Source organism: Trachurus japonicus, chromosome 14 (assembly GCF_045865225.1).
Source record: "Trachurus japonicus isolate A0001 chromosome 14, Traja_1.0".
Lineage (NCBI taxonomy): Eukaryota > Metazoa > Chordata > Actinopteri > Carangiformes > Carangidae > Trachurus > Trachurus japonicus.
Window position 1 is genome coordinate 9,237,704 of NC_140920.1, and position 21,803 is coordinate 9,259,506.

Here is a 21,803-nt window from a genome sequence, read left to right on the forward strand (position 1 = left end):
TTTATTTGTATCAGGAACAATGTACAAAATAACATTAGTCTTGCTTTGTACCAGATTTAGCAGCTACTTTCCATCCGTAGTCCCTGATATGATGATGAGAGGTTTTGGTTTGGTTTATTAAGATCTTCATTAGCTTTTGCAAGGCAGCAGCTATTCTTCCTGGGGTCTTTTCATTTTCATAAGTGACAATACAAACCAACATATACTTAATACATGAAACACATACTTAATACATAAAAAACAAAGAACAAATGTATGAATACATTTTCAGTTTGTCAGGAAACTGTGGAATTTAGGTGATTAATTAAATCACTGTAAGAGCAGAAAGGCAGTAGTAAGAAAAACACTTCTCTGTAGAGATTTATACTAAAGACACACAATGCACAGATTTACTGTTTAATATTTACTCTTTACTAATGTGGCGGCTAGGAAAATGACAACTCTTGCACACAGCTACACTCCAAATTAACTATTTTTGAACCTGACATTCAGTAGTGTTAACAGATAGTGTTTTGTACAGTTTTAGATTTTCATTCGTCTCATTTATTACTTTGATGTTTGGTGTTGTAGACTTAGCCGCGTTAAACTGGACAGCATTATGTTTTTATGACATTATGTGATGTTGAGACCTCATGCGATGGACATCAGCCTTTAAAATTAAATTCCTCACCAAAGTAATTATTCCTCTTTAGATTGTATTATTGTTGAGAATTAATTTTATTTGAATGCGATGCTGTCTGGTAGCTGACATTTTGATCCTCACAGCTGCATCAATGCTGTCTGGGGTTTGGCCTCTGAGTCTGAGACACATCCAAACATGAAATGTTCAGATTGGGTACACCACCACCACCCACATCACTGATGAACCTCAGTATAGATGCTTGGACAGGAGGTGCTGTCTTCTGGAGCTGTTTTGTTTGAGCCATGGTAACAGCTTAAAATCCCCCTTTTTTCAATTTACTCTGGTATTTTTAGAGTGTATAATAAAGCTCTGTTGAAACTGTAAATCACTCAGCCCATTATGCGTCCGTCCGTGTCTCTATCACACCCTCAGGCTCTAAACACTTTACTTCCTATCTTCACAGCGTGATATCTCTTTTGTTGAATCAAGCATTATTGACTACAAATATAACAAAAAAAAAAGTCCTATGTCGAGATGGAGAGCAGCAAATGATAAACTGACAGTTTAATCTCCTCTGGGGATTTGTCATGGTCGTTTGTATAAGTGCTGAACTGTACAACCACTGTAATTACAACCCAGGGCAATGTAATGAAATTATTATTTGTACATGTTATGGTCTTGTAACTATGTATCAAGTCAGAATTAAAAAGCCTGCTGCAATATAATTGCACGCTCGGGGCACACGTAGTACTCAGGTATGCACTTTACATACACATCAGCATTCCACACGTGCAAGACCCCTTTCAATAAGTGAGAAGATTATGTTATAATCAGCAGTGTTGCTTTGCTAATAGCCATGGTGGAATATGATTGCCCCCTTAGTGCAAGTGAATACTATACTGAGTTCAAAGGCATTGAAAGAGGAGAATAAAGATTAAAGTCAAGCTTGCACTCGCCAGCTCTTCACAGCATGTCCTTGTTGATATCAGCAGAGTAGAATATTTCACACTTTTTTTTTTCTTTATCTATTTTTTTTCACTCCGGTTTTATACTTGTTTAAAGTATTTTGACACATTTTTATGGAGTGACTATTGGTTGGAAACTGAACAAAGGTGTCGTCTCTCTGGAAGCACTTGTGGGCCCTTTTCTGTGCCTTTTATTTTGAGTGCCAAGCTTGTCTGCCATGAAGTTGTGGATCGTTTGGAGCCTGATGTCGGCTCAGGGTAGTGAATTATTTAAATTGGAAAGAGAGGAGATGCAGGCCACATGTTGGTGTCAAATCAGGTTGTTGTAACAGGTCTGCAGGCCAGAAGCCCTCATCATCATCATCGTCCTCTTTGTGTCGGTTCCCCACCTGTGCCCAGTGGTGCAGCCATCCATGAGTGTAACCGTAGTATCAGGGTCGACAACAAGTCCTAGTGTTTACCCAATTCAACTGTTTTTCCAAAAGAAAAGTCACTGCTTCTCTTCTCCTCAGTCCGGGCACATGGGAATGATGTGCAAATAAGTCCTGACACTTTCACATCCTCATCTGTCATACTAAGAAGGAAAACAGCTGGGAGAAAGTGTGTGAGAAAAGAGACATTATCGGACAACACAGTGAGTGAGTGGCCATCTCTTCTCTATGGGTGATTATATTATGACAACAGCTGGAGCGGCTCACTGGGAGCCACTTTATCCATCTCCAGTCCTACAGTATACCACGCAGGATATTTATCCCAGCATCCAGCAACGAAAAAATAAACCTGTAGACTGTGTGACTGCACAACAATCAGCAGCGCCCTGGTGTGTTACCCCGAGTCAAACACTCCAGCAAACTTTTAACCGCCCCCCCTCCACATGTTTATGACCCCTGAGGTCCCAGCGGGCCGCATGCAAGACACACACTGCAAAATGATGTGTGGGGAGACGGAAAGCAACTAGCTGTGCTCTAAATGTGTACAAAAAAAGGGGGTGATTAAAGTGTCGGAAAGAGGCAGCCGGCGGTGATAAGTGAGGTGGCTCGGGATCAGTTCCTCAAAGTGTGGTAGGATTAGCAAGCAGTCGGTCAATTATAATGGCATGCACAGGAACCTGATGGTTGGTTTAGTTGTGTGTTGCACCGTAGGCCCCCGTTGAATGGTAATTGTCCTGACCTCACTTTTGGAACCCGATGAAACCTTTTGCTCTTTTTTTTTTTTTAGATCTCCAGTCCCTTTTAAGTCGAGTCCTGTGGCTTTCGCTGCAGTAGCTAGTGTGTATATACAGATTTCAGTAGCAGTTCCTATTAACTATTTGCTCCAGTTTACTATCAAATGTAGAATCTGTTAATTAATACAAATTACAGCGTAACAAACAAAGACGTTCTGTCTGTAGTGGAAAAAACTATGCATGTGAAATATGAAAATAATAAAATATTTCACCTTTTGACTTTGGTTAATATCACTTTGTTCTTTCCCACCTGGTGTTAGGAGGTGGGGGTTAGAATAAAGCCTGTATTATTTCATATTGTATGATATTTTGCCATATGTTGGTCTGAACTGTGTCACCCTCCGGCACTTGGGCACAGACCAGGTTTTGAAACCGGTCCTGGAATAATGTTTGAAAGTAAAGTGTGAGAGATGACTGGGCTGTTTGGCCCTCATTATGATTTTTTTTTTTTACTTTTTGGCATCTCCACATCATCATCCTCCTTTTCAGAGATGTTCTCTGAAATCAGTGGACTCTAACGACATGTTGCTCCCACATTTTGTCCCGTGGAGAGCACAGTCCCAGTGTTTCTGATTGCATGGGGTGGGGGGGCGAGGTAGGGAGATACGATCCAGATGTCCAGCGTTTGATTGAGACCAGAACCCAGCCATTAAAAAGTGAGCGCTGCCTCATATAGTCTTTCGCCCAAAGTATTGAAGCAAATCAGTTTTTCTTTTCTCTTTTTTTTCATTTTATTTCTCTCTCTGTCATTGGTTAAAGTAAAAAAAAAACAAAAAAAAAAACGGATGTAAGTGGGATTTACACATCACTGCTTGGTTCAGTCACAAAAGAAAATGTTGGTGGAGGCACTGAACTTGAATGCCAGGGGAGGGAGGCCAGCTTAAGATGAGAGGAACCTGTGAGCTCCAAGAAAAGAGGTTATTGTTCCGGGGCTTCAGCGGTTTCATGTCTCTTAACATGGACCATGTGCATAGGAGGAGAGGGGGAATTACACCCCAACTTACCCCGTCCTGCCTATATGGTTGCACGGCAGTGAAGGGGAAAAGCCGTGTGAGGCTGCAGGGCAGGTTACACATCCTGTTCAATCTGTATTATGGAAAAATACACAAAAGCAGAGTTTGCTTTTTTAGTCTGCTCCCAGCATGAGTAGTTAAAGAGTTAATTTAACCAAATACAAGTGGGAATACTCTCCATCACCTCTGTGGTCCAGCCATTCAGATTCACAAGGGCTTTGTGACATGTTAAATTTCTTTTAGCGATATTGTGCAATGTGTATTGATGGAACATTTTTTGTTCCCAATAGACTTTTCCTTCTTTAAATGTGCTTTATGTTATTATATTATCTATATTGCTTGCTCGCAGTGAACGGAAACTAAAGATGGTTATGGTTGTGGACACAAAAATAATATCCTTTGTTGTTTTCTCCATAAAATATTAGACTTTTAATGACACCCTAGTGGTTTCTATAAGAGACTTCTCATTGTCCAGCATTGCAGAAAGGATATTGTTATCTAAGCAGTATTATATGCACATATTAGGTAGTGGTTCAGTTACATAGTTATTGTATTTTTCATGGGGGAGATGACAGAGGCAGTCAGTATGAAAGCCAGACAGCTTTAATCAAATTTGAACAAATGGCTCATTATTTAGGTCTGTATGTCAACTACAAAGACACCCCGGGACTGGACAGAATGTTTACTTGTCTTTTTGAGGTTTTCTGCAAAAAAAAAACCCAACAAAAAAACTCAAGGACAATGGCAGTAATGGTATGTTTATAATAGCTCTGGAGAAGTCAAGGAGTCTCTTCTACGTTGACAGGTTAGTTCCATGAGCAGCCCTTCATCTCGGAGCCCTGCTGTTGTGCAGTCTTTGACCATACTTCATTAAAAAGATAACAAGAAGCATCTGGGCTCAATAGCTTTTCTTGAGGGTGCTGTAGGTTGTGAGGAATGGCCCTGCCAGCGGAGAACATTCAATACTATTGTTTACTTGTTCAAATATTGATAAATGGATTTTACAGTCGTCACTCTTAAGGCGGCATCGCGCCTGTTGGTCTGTCTGTTGGTCAGTGGACCGTTTTTAAAACATCTCAACAATGTTTTGAGGGATTGGCACAAACACTCCTGATTCCCCGTGGGTGAATGCTCCTTGGTGTTCCCAAGCTGTCATAAAGGACGCGTTGAAGAACCTCGGTTTCATTGTCAGGTCTCATTTTTGAGAATTTAATGATCAAATACCTGATAAACGGATCATTCAACCTCAATTGAACTTTGTATTTTGTAGTAATTACCACATTTTAGATTGCTGAAATTGCTAAACATGGGAAAGTTCAGGCCTAAGAATTGTCAATATGAGCATGACTACATTAAACTCGCTGCACACTCTTAGCCTTGTCTTCAAAACAGAGACTGCTGCGTGAATAATTATGCTAAATAAGTGTTTCTACTGGCACCGGGTTAAAGAGCTTTGACTAAGTTGGATTTCTGAATATTGTGTGGAGTCGCCGGTCTGATTGAGCCACTCATCTCCAACTCTGTTTGAGATTAAAACAATGGAACAAAACAAAAGAGAAACAAAAAAGAAGAAAAAATTAGCGTTGTGGGGGCTGGGAACCGGGGTCAGTGCATCGCTGGATATTCTTAAGAGCTGTGATGAAAACCCAGTGTGACAGAGCGAGCAACCGCCACATCACTCAGGAGACACTTTAACGGCAAAGACCAAGATGGCGAAACGGTTATACTGGGGTCTTAAGTGCAGCAGCGGTCATTAAAATAGCATTCACTGACAGATGCTCAGTGTAATCATTTCTCAGATATTGAAAATTACAGCTCGCCGTGATTTATATAGTAACCTCTGCCATTAGAGCCTTGACAGTTGCAAGGCAGGTGTTGTTTTAAAAAGCAGGTCCGGGTGATTTATGGTGCCGTGCCGTTTGAAATTGCACATTAAAGACGTTGTGAAACTCACCGTCCCGGCCCCCCCCCCCATACCACCACCACCACCACCACCATTAAAGCAGGGGTGTAAGCACTAAGCGCTGGCCAAGCCTCATCTGCGCCATGTGCACAACTGTTGTTTTGCACATTTGGAGTATTAATTAGGATGTCTAAACAGGGAAGCCAACACATGTGGAGCCTTCAGCCTGTGTGTACATTACAGCAGGTCAGCCAGTCACTAGAAGTCTTCCCACCATATTCTCATGAAGCTCAGTAACGCCGTGTGCGACCACCCACTTGCAGGTCTGCGTCCTCCATTTAATACAGTACAATGGGCCCGAGAGGAGGCTAATATACTGGAGCACGCTTAAACATACAGGCTGTCTAGTTTGCACAAGAAGCACCCATTGACCTTGTGGCCTTGTTGCTCTACTAGTTTGGCTTTTATCAGGGCTGCAACAGAGCAACAGAGGTAAACTCATATCCTTCTGTCAGTGTTGTAACTTCAGAAAGAAATACTGTTTTCAAACAGGCTGTGTGTGTACTGTACAAAGCCAAATGCATGTGTGAAGCTTTAACTGGAGTGTTTTGGCCATAGTAACGCCTACCTTTTCTCTTTGCACAAAATAGCTCACAAATATGGCCATTTTAACCAGAGGCAATAAAAGACATCGCCCCTGAGGAGGCCCCCCGAGCTTCAGCCCGAGGAGACGGTATAGATACATGTAGACAGTGGTGGTGGTGGAGAGGAAAGAAACATAACTCATCCTGCTATTACAAGATCCCTCAACAGGGCAGAAGACAGGGCCGGGAGCAATTTTTTTTAAAAGATTGGACAGGAAGAAAGTTTGATGAACTGTTTCTTGATCTCATTATTGTAGCTGTATGTGTGTTTAATGGTTGTTTCCTCCTTTTAACAAGAGTCCCTCCTCTATATTTGAAGGTTGTCTGTGTGGAGAATGGGTGTCTAGACCCTGCAGTTAAAGAGCAGAGCTGGCAGGCTGGGGGTGTACATATTCTCTCTCATAAAGACAGGGGACTTTCCTGTCAGATGTAGCTTTTGTTTTTTTTTATAGTTTCATGGCTCCGCGCTTATTAATTACATATTTTACTCGCACGTCAACTCTCCTGTGCTGAGAAAACAGAAGGGTGATTTATTTTTTTTGTGACAGGTTTACTCCGGCTCTTAACTCACTGTCATTTCTTCCTCATCTTTTTTGTCCAGTGCATGAGAGAGTTAAATATTAGCTAAATGAAAGCAGCCTTCATGTTTCAGTAATCAGTCTTCTAAATGGATGCTAAAGTGAGTGGGTGTGTTGATTATGGGGCCTGTCATATTGCGTTTGCTGTGTTAGTTTCGCAGACATGACCCTTCAACAGAGCTGCCACTGAGGGGAGCAGGACAGGGATGTGCTGATGGAGGAAACGCCGTGATTAAGGCGGAGTGAGGAAATACAAGGAGTGCTGCCGAGATAGAAATGATTTGATTTTGATTTAAATGTACAACAAAATTAAATAAGAGACCCAACAATATCGTGCACGAGGTACAAGAGGTGAAGAAGTTACCATGACCTCATTTTGCAAACAACACAAAAACAAATTGTTGCAATCCGGTGAGAAAGCACAATTGGTGCCACAAACAAAACGTCTCCAAGCTGTGTGTGATTCTCTCTTGTTTGTTTCTGTTTACTCTGGACCCTCCATCCTGATGGACTGACCGGTTACTGATTTAGGCATGCATATTCCTTCAGGACTGTAATTTATTTCATCCTGTTTAGCGTAGAGGGCTGCTTCAGTTTATGCCGCCGCCGCTGGCTGAGTGATTAAAGATGGCGTTCTGTCTCATCTTACTCTGCTTCCTTATGTGTCTCCCTAGCACAAACTGTACCACCAGCATTTATACACTCAAAGCAGAAAAAGTGATAGCAATGGCTATTTGTCCCCAAGCCCCCCGAGAGCTTTACGCTTCATTCTGACTTGTTGCATTTGCTGTATGACAGGTTCATCTTCTCTGTAAAGTCTCATTTGAAAGGTTCTTAAAGGGATAGTTCAACATTTTGGCAATAATCGCTATAGTCATAGCAGTAGGTTCATTACCTTTATTTGTCGGTGCAAGCTATTTTTAGAACGGCGGAGCAGAGCCGCGAGCTGCTCAGAGCTACGCTGCGGAGGCTAATGGGATTTCTTGGTTTTCCTCATCAAACTCATCAAATACACAATCCAACAACTCCACAACACTCTGGTGGACAAGTTGTGACCTGCACATTCACCACGCTATGAGAAGAACATTACCAGACAGAGTTTTTTTAAAGGTAAATTCATGCAAAACCGATGATACGTGTTGCCTTCAGGGACAGTTTTTCAGCAAGCAGTCTCTGTATATTTACCTCTAAAACAACTTTGTCTGGTAAAGTTCTGTTATTATCTCATAGTGTGGTGAATGTGCAGGTCACAACTTGTCCACCAGAGTGTTTTGGAGTTGTTGGATTGTGTATTTGATGAGTTTGATGAGGGAAACCAAGAAATCCCATTAGCCTCCGTAGCGTAGCTCTAAGCAGCTCACGGCTCTGCTCCGCCGTTCTAAAAATAGCTTGCACCGACAAATAAAGGTAACGAAACTACTGCTATGACTGTAGCAATTATGGCAATGGGCCAATTTGCCAAAATGTTGAACTGTCCCTTTAATCTCAGTGGGGTATTCCTGTGCGAATAAATTAATATAGAATAATAAAATGTCCCTAGGTGATTCTAATACTCATTTGATACCGTCTCCCTCTCCTCCATCATCACACGTCCTCCTCCTCCTCCTCCTCCTCCTCTTCCTCCTCCTCCTCCTCTTCCCTCCTCCCTCCTCCTCCTCCTCCTCCCTCCTCCTCCCTACTGCTGTGAAATAATATATTTGACTTTGCTGGACATCGCCGGGAGGAATTCCTGGTGTTTGGTGAACCAGAGTCTCTCCAGTGTGATTTCAGACACAGTGGACAGCGGCCATTAATCACTTGACTGTGACAGAGCCCGTAGTGTGTTTTCGTGTGTGTGTGTGTGTGTTGGAAGTGGCTCTGTTTTGCTTTTCGTGCGTGTTCATCAGTAGACAAATCCTATCTGTGCGTGGGGAAGCGATATTGGGAATGCCAACAACAGTGTAAAGGGGGGAATGCTTGTTGTGTTGTTCTTCCTCTCTATGTTAGTTATTTCCTAGTGCTGAGATATGACCTCTGGCATGTCGCTTTTCTCCATGGGGCCCCGGCTGCATGTCGGGGATATGGAGGACCAACAAGAGGCTGGCTGTGTGGCCCTCAGGGCGCAGCGTCTCACTTTTTTTTCTCTTTTTCTTTTACTTACTAGTGTTTGCAGCAGCATCCAGTTAGAATTCATCCGAGGCCTAGAACGATCTCCATCTGTGAAGAGTTTACGCGCAGTGCAACGTGTGACTGAGGAGGTGTTTACAGTGAGCGCAGGTCAGACAAACCGGCCTCACAAGAAATAGATGAAAGCCAAATTAAAGACACAGTTAAAATAAGTTAGGATGTGTTACTATTAAGTTTCAAATTTTTAAAGGCAAATGCTGTCATTAAAGTCTCGTTTTCTAAGAGCATCGGGATCTGAGTCAAATTCGGCCTTCAACATGTCACAAGCACATCTAAGTCGGCACATTAACCTTCAGGGTTGCGGAGCTGTTAACATGATCCCAGTTGACAGTAGCATCCAGCGCAGCGAAGGCACCGAGGATATGTAATTTCTGCTGTATCCTCTCGTGGCCTCAGGCACCTACAGGTCAGAGTAAGAGGGGTTGAAGAGCCCCATACAGGATTAAGACCATGACCCAGCCCAAGGGGGGCACACAGACAGGAAGGAAGGAAGGAAGCACGCCGGATGCACATACTCAACAGTACAGCCACGTACACACACACACACACACACACACACGTGTAAAGCGTTTGACATGTGTCTGCACATACTGTACTGTACACACATCTGACCACCTCTTCTGCTCCTTCCAACACGGCCTTATAATAACAGAGGCACCTGTCTCATTGAACGGGTCATATACTGTGGTGTACGGGCTCGATTCAGGGTAAAAAAGCCGTATGGTGTATTATACACCATAAGGATTAATTTACCTTGCATCAACCAATCCGCTCTTCATCAGTACCAATACATTGAAATTTGAAGACCTGTAATAACTTATAAAGCATTAAACAAAACTACTTCCACTCTGCATACAGGAGCTGTTCTCAACTAGAGAGTCCCAGTATGACCTCATTTTAAACAAACCAAAAGCAAGGATAAATACTAAAGGCAAATGCATATCTGTTATTGGATTAATTTATGGAATAGCCTTGATAATGAATTAAAATCATGTACAACTACTGTAGTTCCCAATTTAAAAGGATGTTTAAAATCAATCAATGTATTGAATAAATATTTAACACTATGGATAAAGTAAGTTAATTATTATTATTAAAACGATGGTTCTGCTTGTTTTGTTTTGATATTACTTACTTTACTTACTCTACTTTTCGGTTGTAATCTTCTCACAGTTTTGTTTTGTTTTTGTAATCTTTCTTCAGTGCAAAAACTCAAAATCTTTCCGAGAATATTTGTCCTTTTTCTTGTCAAAATGTCTAATTTCTAGTCTAAACTAAGACTCATCACCTAAAAATCAACTTGTTTTTTAGATAATTTTCACTTGTTTCAAACAAATATTCACTTGAAATACAGTAAGTAGAACAATCTGCCAGTAAAAGAAAGTTTTTTGTGCTTGTAAGAAAGAAAAACTTGCTCCACGATCAGATTTTTCTACTTGTTTCAAGTGAAAAATGCTTGAAAGAAGTAAAAACTGTCTAAAAACAAGCAACCTTTTATGCGATGTTTCTTATTTTAAGTATAATGAGATTTGTTTTGACTAGAAATGACATTTTGACTAGAAATAAGACAAATATTTGTGGTAAGATATTTGAGTTTTTGCAGTGTTCCTGTAAATAGGGTAAAAATTCAGGGTGAGCTTGTTGAGCTTGTAAATGTAGAGTTTGTAGCTGTAAATCAACCTGAAAAGATTCAACCTGACACTCAAGCGAGTGTCTCACGCATTTTAGAAGCAGTTTTTCCAACCGTGTCTTCATGATAAAGTAGCTGAACAAAACAGCCCTTTTTTCACAGATCTGACTGTAGTGACAAATGAAAGTGGTGTCACATGAAAGACTTAACAGCTCATTGAAAAGAGATGGCACTTTATGATGAATGGAGGTTGCTGTAAAACAGATGCATCAAGGTGTCGCTCCAAACACAATTGTGTGCTGTTGTTTTGACGTCAACGGTGACACACGCTTTATTAATCAGTTTTCAGATGGAAAGGCTTATCTTTACAATAACATTTCTTCGCCCTTTGTTTCCATTCGACGTAAACAACTGTTGCAACAAAAAAGTAACAGCTGTTTATTTGACCGACTGCGTGGACGCTGTGTCTACGGTGTGTTGTGTGTTACCTTGGTAACATCTCACATGTTTGATATCGGGATTTTTGCTCTTACAAAAACCAGATGTGAACTTCATGTATAAGCAGTGAAACGCCTCTAAAAAAGAAGACATTTTTCCAGCCACCTTTTTTTTAAAAAAACGAGAAAAAAAAAGCACTATTTCACTTTTTGATTGGCAGGTTAAGAGTGGTATTATGTTTAGGTCACACCGAAGGTTAAGGTGAAGCACTTAGAGATGGAGTCTGGACAGGGAGCGAAGATATGAATGTAGATAACCAGTTGACACAAACAGGTGTGTGTTTGTGTGCACGGCACGCGTGTGTGTGTGTGTGTGTGTGTCTGTGTGTGTGTTTTGTCTGACCAAAGCCCCTGCTCAAGTCTGTGGAGCTGCTTTCCCAATATACTGTATCCTCCTCAGTGGGAGATCAGCAGACATAAGCAAATAATTACAGGAAGGGATGAGTCCAGCCTTAAGTTCCTGGTAGGGAGAGAGAATTTTCCCACTCTGGATGTCGGCATACCCTTCCCCAGCATCACCCAGGGCTATCCCCCCCCCACCCCATCCTCCCTGTGCAGTCCTAACTAGGACATCTGACTGGCACCGGAGGGACTTTCCCACCACGCTGAAAGGAAAAGTTCCCTTTGTTCCTGCTGAGAGGCGGATGGACAGGCTGGTTGGACGCCTCTGCCCCCTGTTTGATATTTCAGTTTAACAAGCTACAGAGGTGGCATCTGTGGGCCGGGATCAGAGACTCAGAGACTCAGACCCCGGCAGCTTCTTCTTCAACCATCTGCAAGTGTTACCCACTGTACTGTAAACGCCACTGGCTACATGAAGGAGCACTTTCAATAACAGGAAGAGTTATCAAAGCCATTGAGTTACAGTTGTTTAAATCCTTCAAAGTAAAAAGTAACAAACAAATTCCACACTGCATTATTGAGTTTTTCACATGCCTGCACCTATGGTTTATTATGATATGCAGTATGCGTATAATACTGTTGTTGAATTGACTGTGTTTAGTTGGCTTGGGAGTGTTTGTTTTAAGGCTCTTAACAGTTTTGTTTTCAGATTTTTTTTTTCCATGAAGGATTACATGAAGTAAAGTACCTGTTCCTGTTCAGTTCAAAATGTTCCTTGTCCTCCCTTCTTTCACAGATTCCCCTTGTATCCGAGAGGAGAGCGGTTTCATTTCGAATACGGGGTCTACTTACTCAACAAGAACATTGCCCAGGTAAAAATACTGTATGAACACACACATCCAGTGCACAAATTACATCATTTGTTATTCTCGGGTTAAATGACTTGACAGTTACTGAATGGATTGTCATTAAAATTAGTTTCAGACATTTTTTTTTAAATACTTTATTGCAGGATTGCACAAGTCGTTGATTCATGTTCCATTACACATGTTTCTTTTTAGCCATTGTATTGGAGCGATCCCACAAAATATATGTATTTTGTAGTGAAAAAACATTAAAAAAAAGAAAAAGTTCATGGTAACAGAAAAAATAAAGAAATAAACATAAAATAAACTAAAAAGTTTCAGACATTTCACTGATGTCTCCTTCAGCAGGACTTGTAATCGTGCTGATGCAAAACTAATGACATTAGCTGCAGCCTCAACTTTACTTTGACTTTAGCGGGGATTAGCAAATGTTTGATTGCTAATTGTCAAGATTATACAACTTTATTTTGTAATATACAACACTTTTTCAGCAAATTAAGGATTCACTGACAGTGAGGTATTATATTTCATATATTTTTGGGCTTTTTATTGCCTTTAATTGATAGTACAGTGGAGAGAGAGACAGGAAATGGGGAGGCAGAGAGGGGGAATGACATGCAGGAAAGGGCTGCCCGATGCGGGATTCGAACCGTGTTGAAGACTGTAGCCTCAACATGGGTCGGCACCAAGTGAGCTAAACGCCCCCCTCCTCCCCAGCACTTTACACTATTTCTGTCACATTAAAGGTATAATGTGTAGGAATTCCCCCCATCTAGCGGTGCGGTTGCATATCAGAACGTATTCTTGATGTTGCATTCACGTGAAATCAGGCAGACGTCAGACAGACAACAGACGCTGCATGTAACAGGATAAACAAGCATCTATGTAAACAAGTGGTCCGCCAGCACGAGGCAAAACAATACAGGCGTGACAATATGTTGTCATGGTGATGTGGTATTGTTTTACCGTCTTTCTCTCGTCGAGTAAAATGACATCCGGTTGGTTTGCCGATGGCCGTCTGCCTGACTGCACCTGAATGCAACACCAGTGCCTCCGTCCTTCCTCACACTACACAGTGGTGACAGTTTTAACAGGCCGAGCCCACAGCTCCGCTGAGTTTCCGTGGTTACCTACGGTCACGCTGCCACTGAACGTAAAAAATGGCGATGCAACATGGCCGCCTCGGTTCGGTGCGTCGCCCACTTATATATTTGTAACGACTTGTAACGACTCATTCTAAGGTACCAGAAAGATTTCATTTGTATGCGGGTGTGATTCGACTTCAGTGAAATACGTATTTATGAAAGCAATATTTGATTTTTGCTAATAAAAAGCCAAATAAGTTACATACTGGGGCTTTGAAATGTTTTCAGCTGCACTGTGAATGCTTTACATGAGGGAGCGTCAAAAATGTGACCCACTGCCCCTGCTTTTAAATCATATTACAACACGTTATTAACACCTTTATTTTCTGATGTAGCGGTCCGCTACAGCTGTGGCCTTAAGTTGCCTTTGAAATTGCACATAGTTTTAAGATGAAATCTAACTACTGTACCATCTGTGTGGGTCACCTTTGGCCAACCAGATGAAGACGTAATGCCTCTCAACTGCTTTCTCTCCCACTCCTCTCACAAACACGTACACGTCACACAGTCAGGAGGGGCTGAGCTCTTGAACTACTCATGCTTATTAAAGTTCACCTAATGTGTTTTCAACAATTTGCATTCCATTCCCTGTTTTCTTCCTCGTCCACCTGGGAATGAAGGGCCTCTCTCACTGAATGAGACCGTGGGCCAATTAGCGCTAGCAGGTGGCTGACTTCAAACCACTGCACTTTGCGTGGTTTTAGCTCTTAATACCAGACCACAAGCTGTTAGCCAGTATCCGAGCCTGCCATCTTCTCAGCCAGAGTCCAAAAAATAAGAAAATAACAGGAAGCAAATGAAAATAAGCGCTGTCTCACGGCACCAAAGAAAACAACAAATGATCTGTTTGAAACAAGCTCAAAGAATACATTTTGTCGTATTTCTGTAAAAAGGATTTTTGTGTAATTAATCAAAAAGGAATCCATTATTCACAGCTGTTACTCTATAGTGCCGCTCTGGCTCAGTGGATGTCGTTGCATAACTCATCTGAGAGTCTGACACTCATTCCATCTCTGCTTGTCAGTCCAAGTGCTCTCAACTCTGAGGTGAAATATTATCTGGACTGAACTACTGAGGTCAAAATCATTTGATTCATTTTATTCTATGATAACAACTGTCAAGACCGAGTGCGCGCACACATACACACACTAGATTTCTCGCATGCATTTGCACCTCTGCGATATATCTAAGATCTTTCAAAAAAAAGAATTGCAGTGTAGCTGAAAGGGAAATATTTGTAAAGGGCCTTTCACACCGAACGCGGCAGGCGGCGGAAGGCGGCAGCAAACCCATTCATTGTGTACGTGCTACCGCGGCGCACCGGCGAACGGCTCTGCGCCGAGCTGAGCGGCACGCGAGGTGGGCGCATGCCGCGGCGGCGCGCTGCGCCCGAATTAAAAAATGTTTAATCCGGGCGCAGCGCGCTGTGACGACATCTCGGCGCGTCCAATAGGAGAGGATGTAGTGGAGTCTGAAAAAAAATCAGCCGCTTGCAGAGAGAAAACAAACGACCAGACGTTCAGTTAAAGTGACGGGATGCATGAAATGAGTTGTCATCCTCCTGAGGATCAGACCAACTCTCTCTAACAGGCTGTTAAACTGCTCCCTGCTCAGCCTGACGCTAAAGTTCACCTGGAAGCGGTCGTTTTGTAGCTCCTGGCGAACATAATCTTTACCCCCCCAAATCCTGTCTTGTTTGTTCGGTTGCTCAGCAACTCGCGCCATATGTGTACGCGCTGCCGCCCTGCTCTGCGCCTGTCTGCGCTGTACCTCGCGGTGGGCGCAGCGCATACCGCGTTCGGTGTGAAAGGCCCTTAATGCTCTTTAGTGTAGACTAACTTTGCTTTTAAACCATTAAAAACAGCTGAGTACAAAAATTGTGGCTGAGAGAGGTCATCACACTCCAGCTTCAGAAAACACATGCAAATAGCCAAACACAAGCAAATTAAGAAAACAGTTTGTGAACACATGTGCTGCACATACACACAATACTAAGTAGACAAACACACTCCACAGATAACAATGCAGTTGTTTCCAGGGGACACACAATAGTGATGAACCCAGCTGGGATGCGCATGTTGCAGTCTTATTGAAGTCAGCTACTCACATCTCTGTGAATATTCCTCCTTATCAGGTCACGTAAGCTCCACTCCTAATCCTAATTTTTTTATCAAAACCACACATCATGATCTAAACTATTGAGATTTTGATCTTAAAGGGACAGTTCAGGGTTATTCCCTGTGGGCTCGTTTGAGGTGCACTAGAAATCGGTCGGTTCACTACCAGTTTGGTTGGCTGAGCGATGCACTGCTGTGGACGGAGACCTCATGGTGTATTTTAGCCTCCTACAAAATACCCACTATATTTTAACTTCCATATTCTTACACCTAAGCTGATGCCACAGATCAGCTGTTTGAGTCAAAGTAAAGGGCTGCTGGACAGCAAAATAAATTCAAACATAAATTCAATTCAAAATCTGCTTGAACAGATGTTGATTAGATGTGGTTGAAATGTATTTTACCTTAATGCAAGCTTGCATCAAAAAACAAACTATCATTATCACGTAGAGCCATTTAATGTTGGACTGTATGGTCACTATTTGATTTGACTACTGATAGAAGTGACCTACAAGTGGCTTCAAGCCGTCTATACCTAAATACCTATACCTAAATTAGCTTCCTAATAAATCTATTAAATAATTTAATAAATAAAAAAGATAATCTGAATGAATACTGTTGAATTTAATTGTTCTGGTCTCACACACATTACAGTATATAATGGCTACGTCTAAAAACACAGTATGTATAAGGTGCTTCAAAGGAATCTGGTGCAGATGAAATATATATAGATGAAAAATTTGATCCAGAAAACAGGAGGTTTTCACCTGTGTCCATGAAACCAATGCAGAAAGATTCAAATGTAAGCTTTTGAAACCAGATGTAAACCATCAGCTGTGACTCAGCTGGGCATATGTGCATGATAACTGTATAACAGCAGTCTTTGAAATGATGAATTAATAAACTGTGAGCATATTTCTTTATTTGTCAGTACATAAGTGGGGGCTTGTTTCTGCAAATCTCAGTGACTGACAGTGTGCATGGCAAACTGAATGTAACACCGTGCTGCAGGCGGCCTTCAGTCTAAGGTCACCGAGAGGAAAACAGTTTTTTTTTTCTTATTTTCCCGTAAGCTACAGTAACACGTCCCGCTTTTGAAACTGCATAGTGGAGCGTCAGTATTTTTACAGGATGAAATTTCAGCTTTTATTCAAAGCGCCGTCTTATGTATTCCATGTGTGCCTGACTATGTCCATGTTAAGGATGAGTTATCAGGTTGACTCCGAAACAGTATAACACGGCCGCCACATGAGTAGTCCGGCTCCACATGATAGTGATAATAGACCATTGTTTCAGAAGTGAAGAAGCGGTAAACATGTCACAGTCAATAAAACACAACGCACCAAATTCTAAGATTTCCCATCCTAGTTTGGCTGATTTCTGCTCCCTGCATTAAACCGTTCTCCCGTGAGTTTGATCTTGCACTTTTCCTGGATCTCACTTCACATGTGCAACATTTTGAGAGTTAAGGCAGGGAGAGGAATCAGTCAACACAGCTCTTTCATGCTGCATGTAAGTCTAAATCTAATCGGGATTCCTTAACCTTGTCATTCTCAACTACTTTATCAACTTTGTTTCACTCCTGTCCTGTTCTACTGTGTGTATTTATTGGGGCCTTTATTAGGTAATGCCTGCTTTACTGGCTGTATGAATCCAACTACTGCTGATATGATTCACCAACTTTTTATATCTCTTATTAATTTTTCTTTAATAGCCCCGATGGTTGAATCATGCGAGCTATGCAGCCATGGCACAGCTTGTTCGATGTCTGGCGCCGTGATACAAAGCAGAGGTCTGATTTCACAGCAGACCTGGCTCACTGGTTGATTGGCTACTTTGCGGACTGACTGGAGCATGGGTGGGAGACATTAGCTGTCCCATCTCTTATTAAATTTCCCCATGTGGCTGTGTTTGAAAGTGATACAGGGAAGCTGGCGAAGGAACAACGGCCACAGCAGGTCGGCTCTGCTTTGATGTGGCAGAGGGAGAAGTTTTGCCTTCATTAGCCCACATGTCAGGCGGCCGGCAGCAGCAGCGAGGATGGGGAAGGCCGCTCTCGCAGCACCCTGAATGTCAGGTGCTAATGCAGTCCCAGGTCGCCACTTCAGGTTGATTTGCTTGACAAAGAGAAGTTAAGAAAGGCTTTAAAGGAATGTCTGGGCTTCGGTCCAGACATTGTTCAACTCCTTATTTCTTGTGCAATCACAAAATTGCAAAATCCGCTACGCCTGAGTGAGTCAGTCATGTCTGTGAGGAGATGTTGCCATATTCGTTAACATGCATACTTTCTCTTCGGTCCCAGTTGAACCGATACCAAAACGCAAATTTACATAAAATGTAATTTGAATTTCTCAGCTTAGTTATTAAGTGAATGGCATCTGCCTTGTTACTGTTCCTCGAAGTAGTTGACCACAGGTATGTTAGGCCTGAATTGCACATTGTGTGAGGTTTGTACATGTTAAATGTTGTTACCATTTCTCCATCCACTGAGACAGATTATCTAAGTCTGTGGAGCTGACTCCAAAGGAAAACCAGCAGCCTTTTGGTCTGGAGTCAGGCCATGCGCTGCATTTACCTAGCCCCAGTGTTATCCACTGGGCTACAGTACATTGTTGTGAAACAGGCATGTGGAGCTGATTACATGACAGCTGATGCTACACAAAATCTCTGGGAAGAAAGGGGGTAGGCATAACAATTAGTTCTCAGTCACTAAGCTCAGTGTATCATATTCTGTGGTCCTCAGGAACAGGAAACCAAGTATTGGGGAATTAAAAGTCAGTAAATCTGTTGTGGCTCAATCAGGTCACTTCTGGGTTCACCTTTAGTTCTTTCTACTGGGGAAAAGCTGCTCGCCGTCTCTCACCTCCCAAGTCTCTGGGCAATTTCACACCATGATCTGCGGGCACGGTGCCATACTGGTGGTCTGGAGCATACGTCAGAGTGCCTAATGCCATTAAAAGCGGCAATTGTGGCTCCATAAAACATGGCTATGACTCATGGGGGAGCCTACTGTGTTTAGTGGTTAGTGTGTTCATATAGGGAAGCTGCTTGGAAAGGTTGTAGGTACTCTACCAAGAATAACCTTTGCTTAAAAGTGACAATAATAGCAAACAGGGTGATGATTTACTCGTGGAAGTGGTCAAAGTAGTGTAGCGTTTCACAGATGCTTTGTGCATTACTCAGTTTTGACATGTTTTTGGCCAGTTATGGTGTGTTTAACATCTCAAAATAATAATTAAAAAACCCAAAGGTTAAACAACAAAACGTCCCCGTGTCACATTTTGACTTGGTTGTTGTGGTAAAATGTCATCTGATCCTCAGGCCTCTTGACCCAAATTGTAAAAATGTTGCCTTCGCTAATCTCAAACTTACAAGCAGACCTTGTTGGTTTGGACAAAATACAACAAGACAAATATTTTTTTCCACCACTGTTAAACAAAAACTCTGACTGATCTGCACATAAAAAGTGAGCTGGCTGCTGGAGAACAGTCTGTGTTTGCAACCTTAGAAAGAAAAAAGAAAAAGAAAAATGAATATGGAAATACACAGTAATGTCATCAGGTTTTGGTGAGTGAGTGAGACAGCAGGCAAACTCACTCACCATGATTCACCTCCTTTTCTCCTTTCTCATTCATGTAGTTCACATTACTGCCTTACAAGCTTTTACTGTAGGCCCTTCCTTCTGTTCTTCGCTTCTCTCTGACCAAGTCTAAAGAGATGCATAGTCTTCTTGGCTTAGCCCTTTGCAGCCATTAGCTCATGTGATTGTGTTTTCGATAAAAACCATATGACCCAAGCAAAAGTCATACAAAAAGTGAACATTACACAGGTCCCTTCCACCTCATAACTCCCCTCCACCTCAGACTAAGTTGTCAAGACTGTTAAAATTCCCCACTGAAAGCTATCTCCAGCTATTTCCTTACTTCCTTTTACGCGGATGTTGGAGATGGTACAGGGCCTACAACTGGGTTTTGTGAAAAGAGTCCCTATAGTGAAACAAAGGGCGTACCATATTTGCACATGGACTCAGTTTTTCCACAGTTGACATTCCTGTAAGCAGTTGTGTGTTTATTCTCTGTCAGTCCACAAAAGCCTGTGAATCAGACGACGTCGCTGCGAACAATGAGTGATTGTGCAACGTAGGTGATCGAAATGTGTACTTCCTTTTTATCCTATCATGACAGACGCTGGATCCCGTGAACGCAAACATAACTTTCTACGGTCAATTTGTTAAATTCCCTTTCCCGTTATATTTCTTTTTTACAGTACTGTATAAAACCTGATTCAGTGAGACAAGAGTGATAGCTACATTGTGTCTAAACCAAAATCCCAAAGCTACTTAACAGTCTTTTATGAGTGGAAACAAAGAGCAGACAAGGATTCATCATTTGAACTCCAAGGCATCGTTCCCATGAGAAAACCTTCTGCTCTACCAGGACATATCTGCAGTATGTTTCACTTCCCCATCACTTGAATCGCCTTGAATGAGAGCAGAAACTGTATCATCGGCCCTGTGTCTCAGCAGGATCTTTCTGAGAATTGGAACATTTTTAGACAGAACTATTCCAGGTTTCCCTCAGAAGCCTGTTGGTCTTTCTCTCCTTGTCCAGCTGAGGGTTGTGGTTCGTGACTCAATTCTCGGTGCGTTCCAGAGAACATTCCTGAAAACAAAAAGGAAGAAAAACAGGCGATTACATCTCCAATATCCCCCCTGAACAACTGCAGTCATTCTTCTGTCCAGCCGCCTCTGCTGCAACAAAAAAAAAACCTCATCCCTCATCTCAACAAACAGACTCTTCAGTGTTCAGTGGGAATCAAACTGCAGCAGCCCGACGTACGATGTTTGTTTACCTGAACTCTGCCACCATCTTCTTTACCCTAAAGACAGACCGGGGCCTGGAAGCAATCAAGCCATTTCAACCGCCTGCTGCCACTCATTGTCTTCATCCTTCCATAACAGCCACATCCGTTTTCTATTTTACAGGGATTGATATGATAAAACGCATAACGGGCACGACAGGCACCAGAATATGCAGCAACCAAGCCAACGTAATATACCTCACTTTCACCCTTAACAGGAAAGAGGGATGAAGAAATGAGGTACCAAGTGAAGTTCTCTCTTTCGGCCAAGCCATAAACGTGTCTGTTTTTGCTTTAGCCTGGTGAAGAATAGCCTGAATCTGTACCGCTCCGAGCGTCATTCCCCACATGGCCACATGCTGTACGAATGTTGAATAATCATCCCTTACATCTAACAGAGGATAACTTTTGTCTGAAAATGTTTTGCATTTAAATGCCATTAAGGTGCCACTTCTAACAAGATCTCTCTGCTCCGCTGACAGTAAAAAGCACTCCATTAGTGGCCTTTATTTATCACATTTCCAGCAAGAAATTATTTTTGGCAGCTTGTAAGAGGGTTAAACCGAGAGCGGCGCGGGTTGTATTGTGAGATTGTTAACAGACAGACATGAGCGGAGACAGTAGGCCGATGGCCGTCTGTGATGATTGATGCAAAGAGGAAGGAGAGAAGATGGAAGCTGCTGTTCTCATGGAGCTGGACTTGTGATTAGATCTGTCAAAATGTTGTAGTTTGAAGTCTACGGTGCTGTTTTCCAATTTGGATTCTACATTGTGTGTATTGGACAGATACTGTCTCTGTTATTATGATATTAGGTGTGTATGTAGTATTACGTAATGCAGATTATTGGTGAGTTATTCTGTTTTTTTTTCCACATTAATCCTCGAATTTGAGTTTTTGTATGTTTTCATAATAAGCAAGAATTAGTGGCAATTACTGCTGCCATGTTGTAACCTAACTGATCCGATAAATGTTTTTCGACATGAAAAGGGAGTAACCTATGGTCTGTGTGTCTTGGCCGATATGAGCAGGAGATTTGGCAGCAGAGTCTTGACCACCTTTGCTGCACTATTTCAATAGAGGGAGAACGGATGTGGAGGAACTGCATCTAGGTAAGATTTGTGTCTGCTCTGAAAGGAGACGGCTTGTAGGAAAAAATAAAGCTCCCGGTGGTTTAGTCGTCCTGTGGTGCACCGAAAGTTCTTGTTCAAGCTATCTATTAACCCAACCCA

General features: G+C 42.1%; 1 protein-coding gene and 1 long non-coding RNA gene across 2 annotated transcripts in view; both read left to right on the forward strand.

Moving 5' to 3' along the window:
* uvrag (UV radiation resistance associated gene) overlaps positions 1 to 21,803 on the forward strand; it is a 92,912-nt gene that overhangs the window by 40,858 nt on the left and 30,251 nt on the right. Inside the window, exon 13 of the mRNA XM_085797342.1 lies at positions 12,382 to 12,457. Coding sequence (XP_085653468.1) covers positions 12,382 to 12,457 — 76 coding nt within the window. The remainder of the gene's footprint in view (positions 1 to 12,381; positions 12,458 to 21,803) is intronic.
* LOC146974222 (uncharacterized) lies at positions 19,385 to 20,464 on the forward strand. The gene is made up of 2 exons (XR_015037542.1): positions 19,385 to 19,662; positions 19,697 to 20,464. It is a non-coding gene; the product is annotated as an uncharacterized LOC146974222 (long non-coding RNA).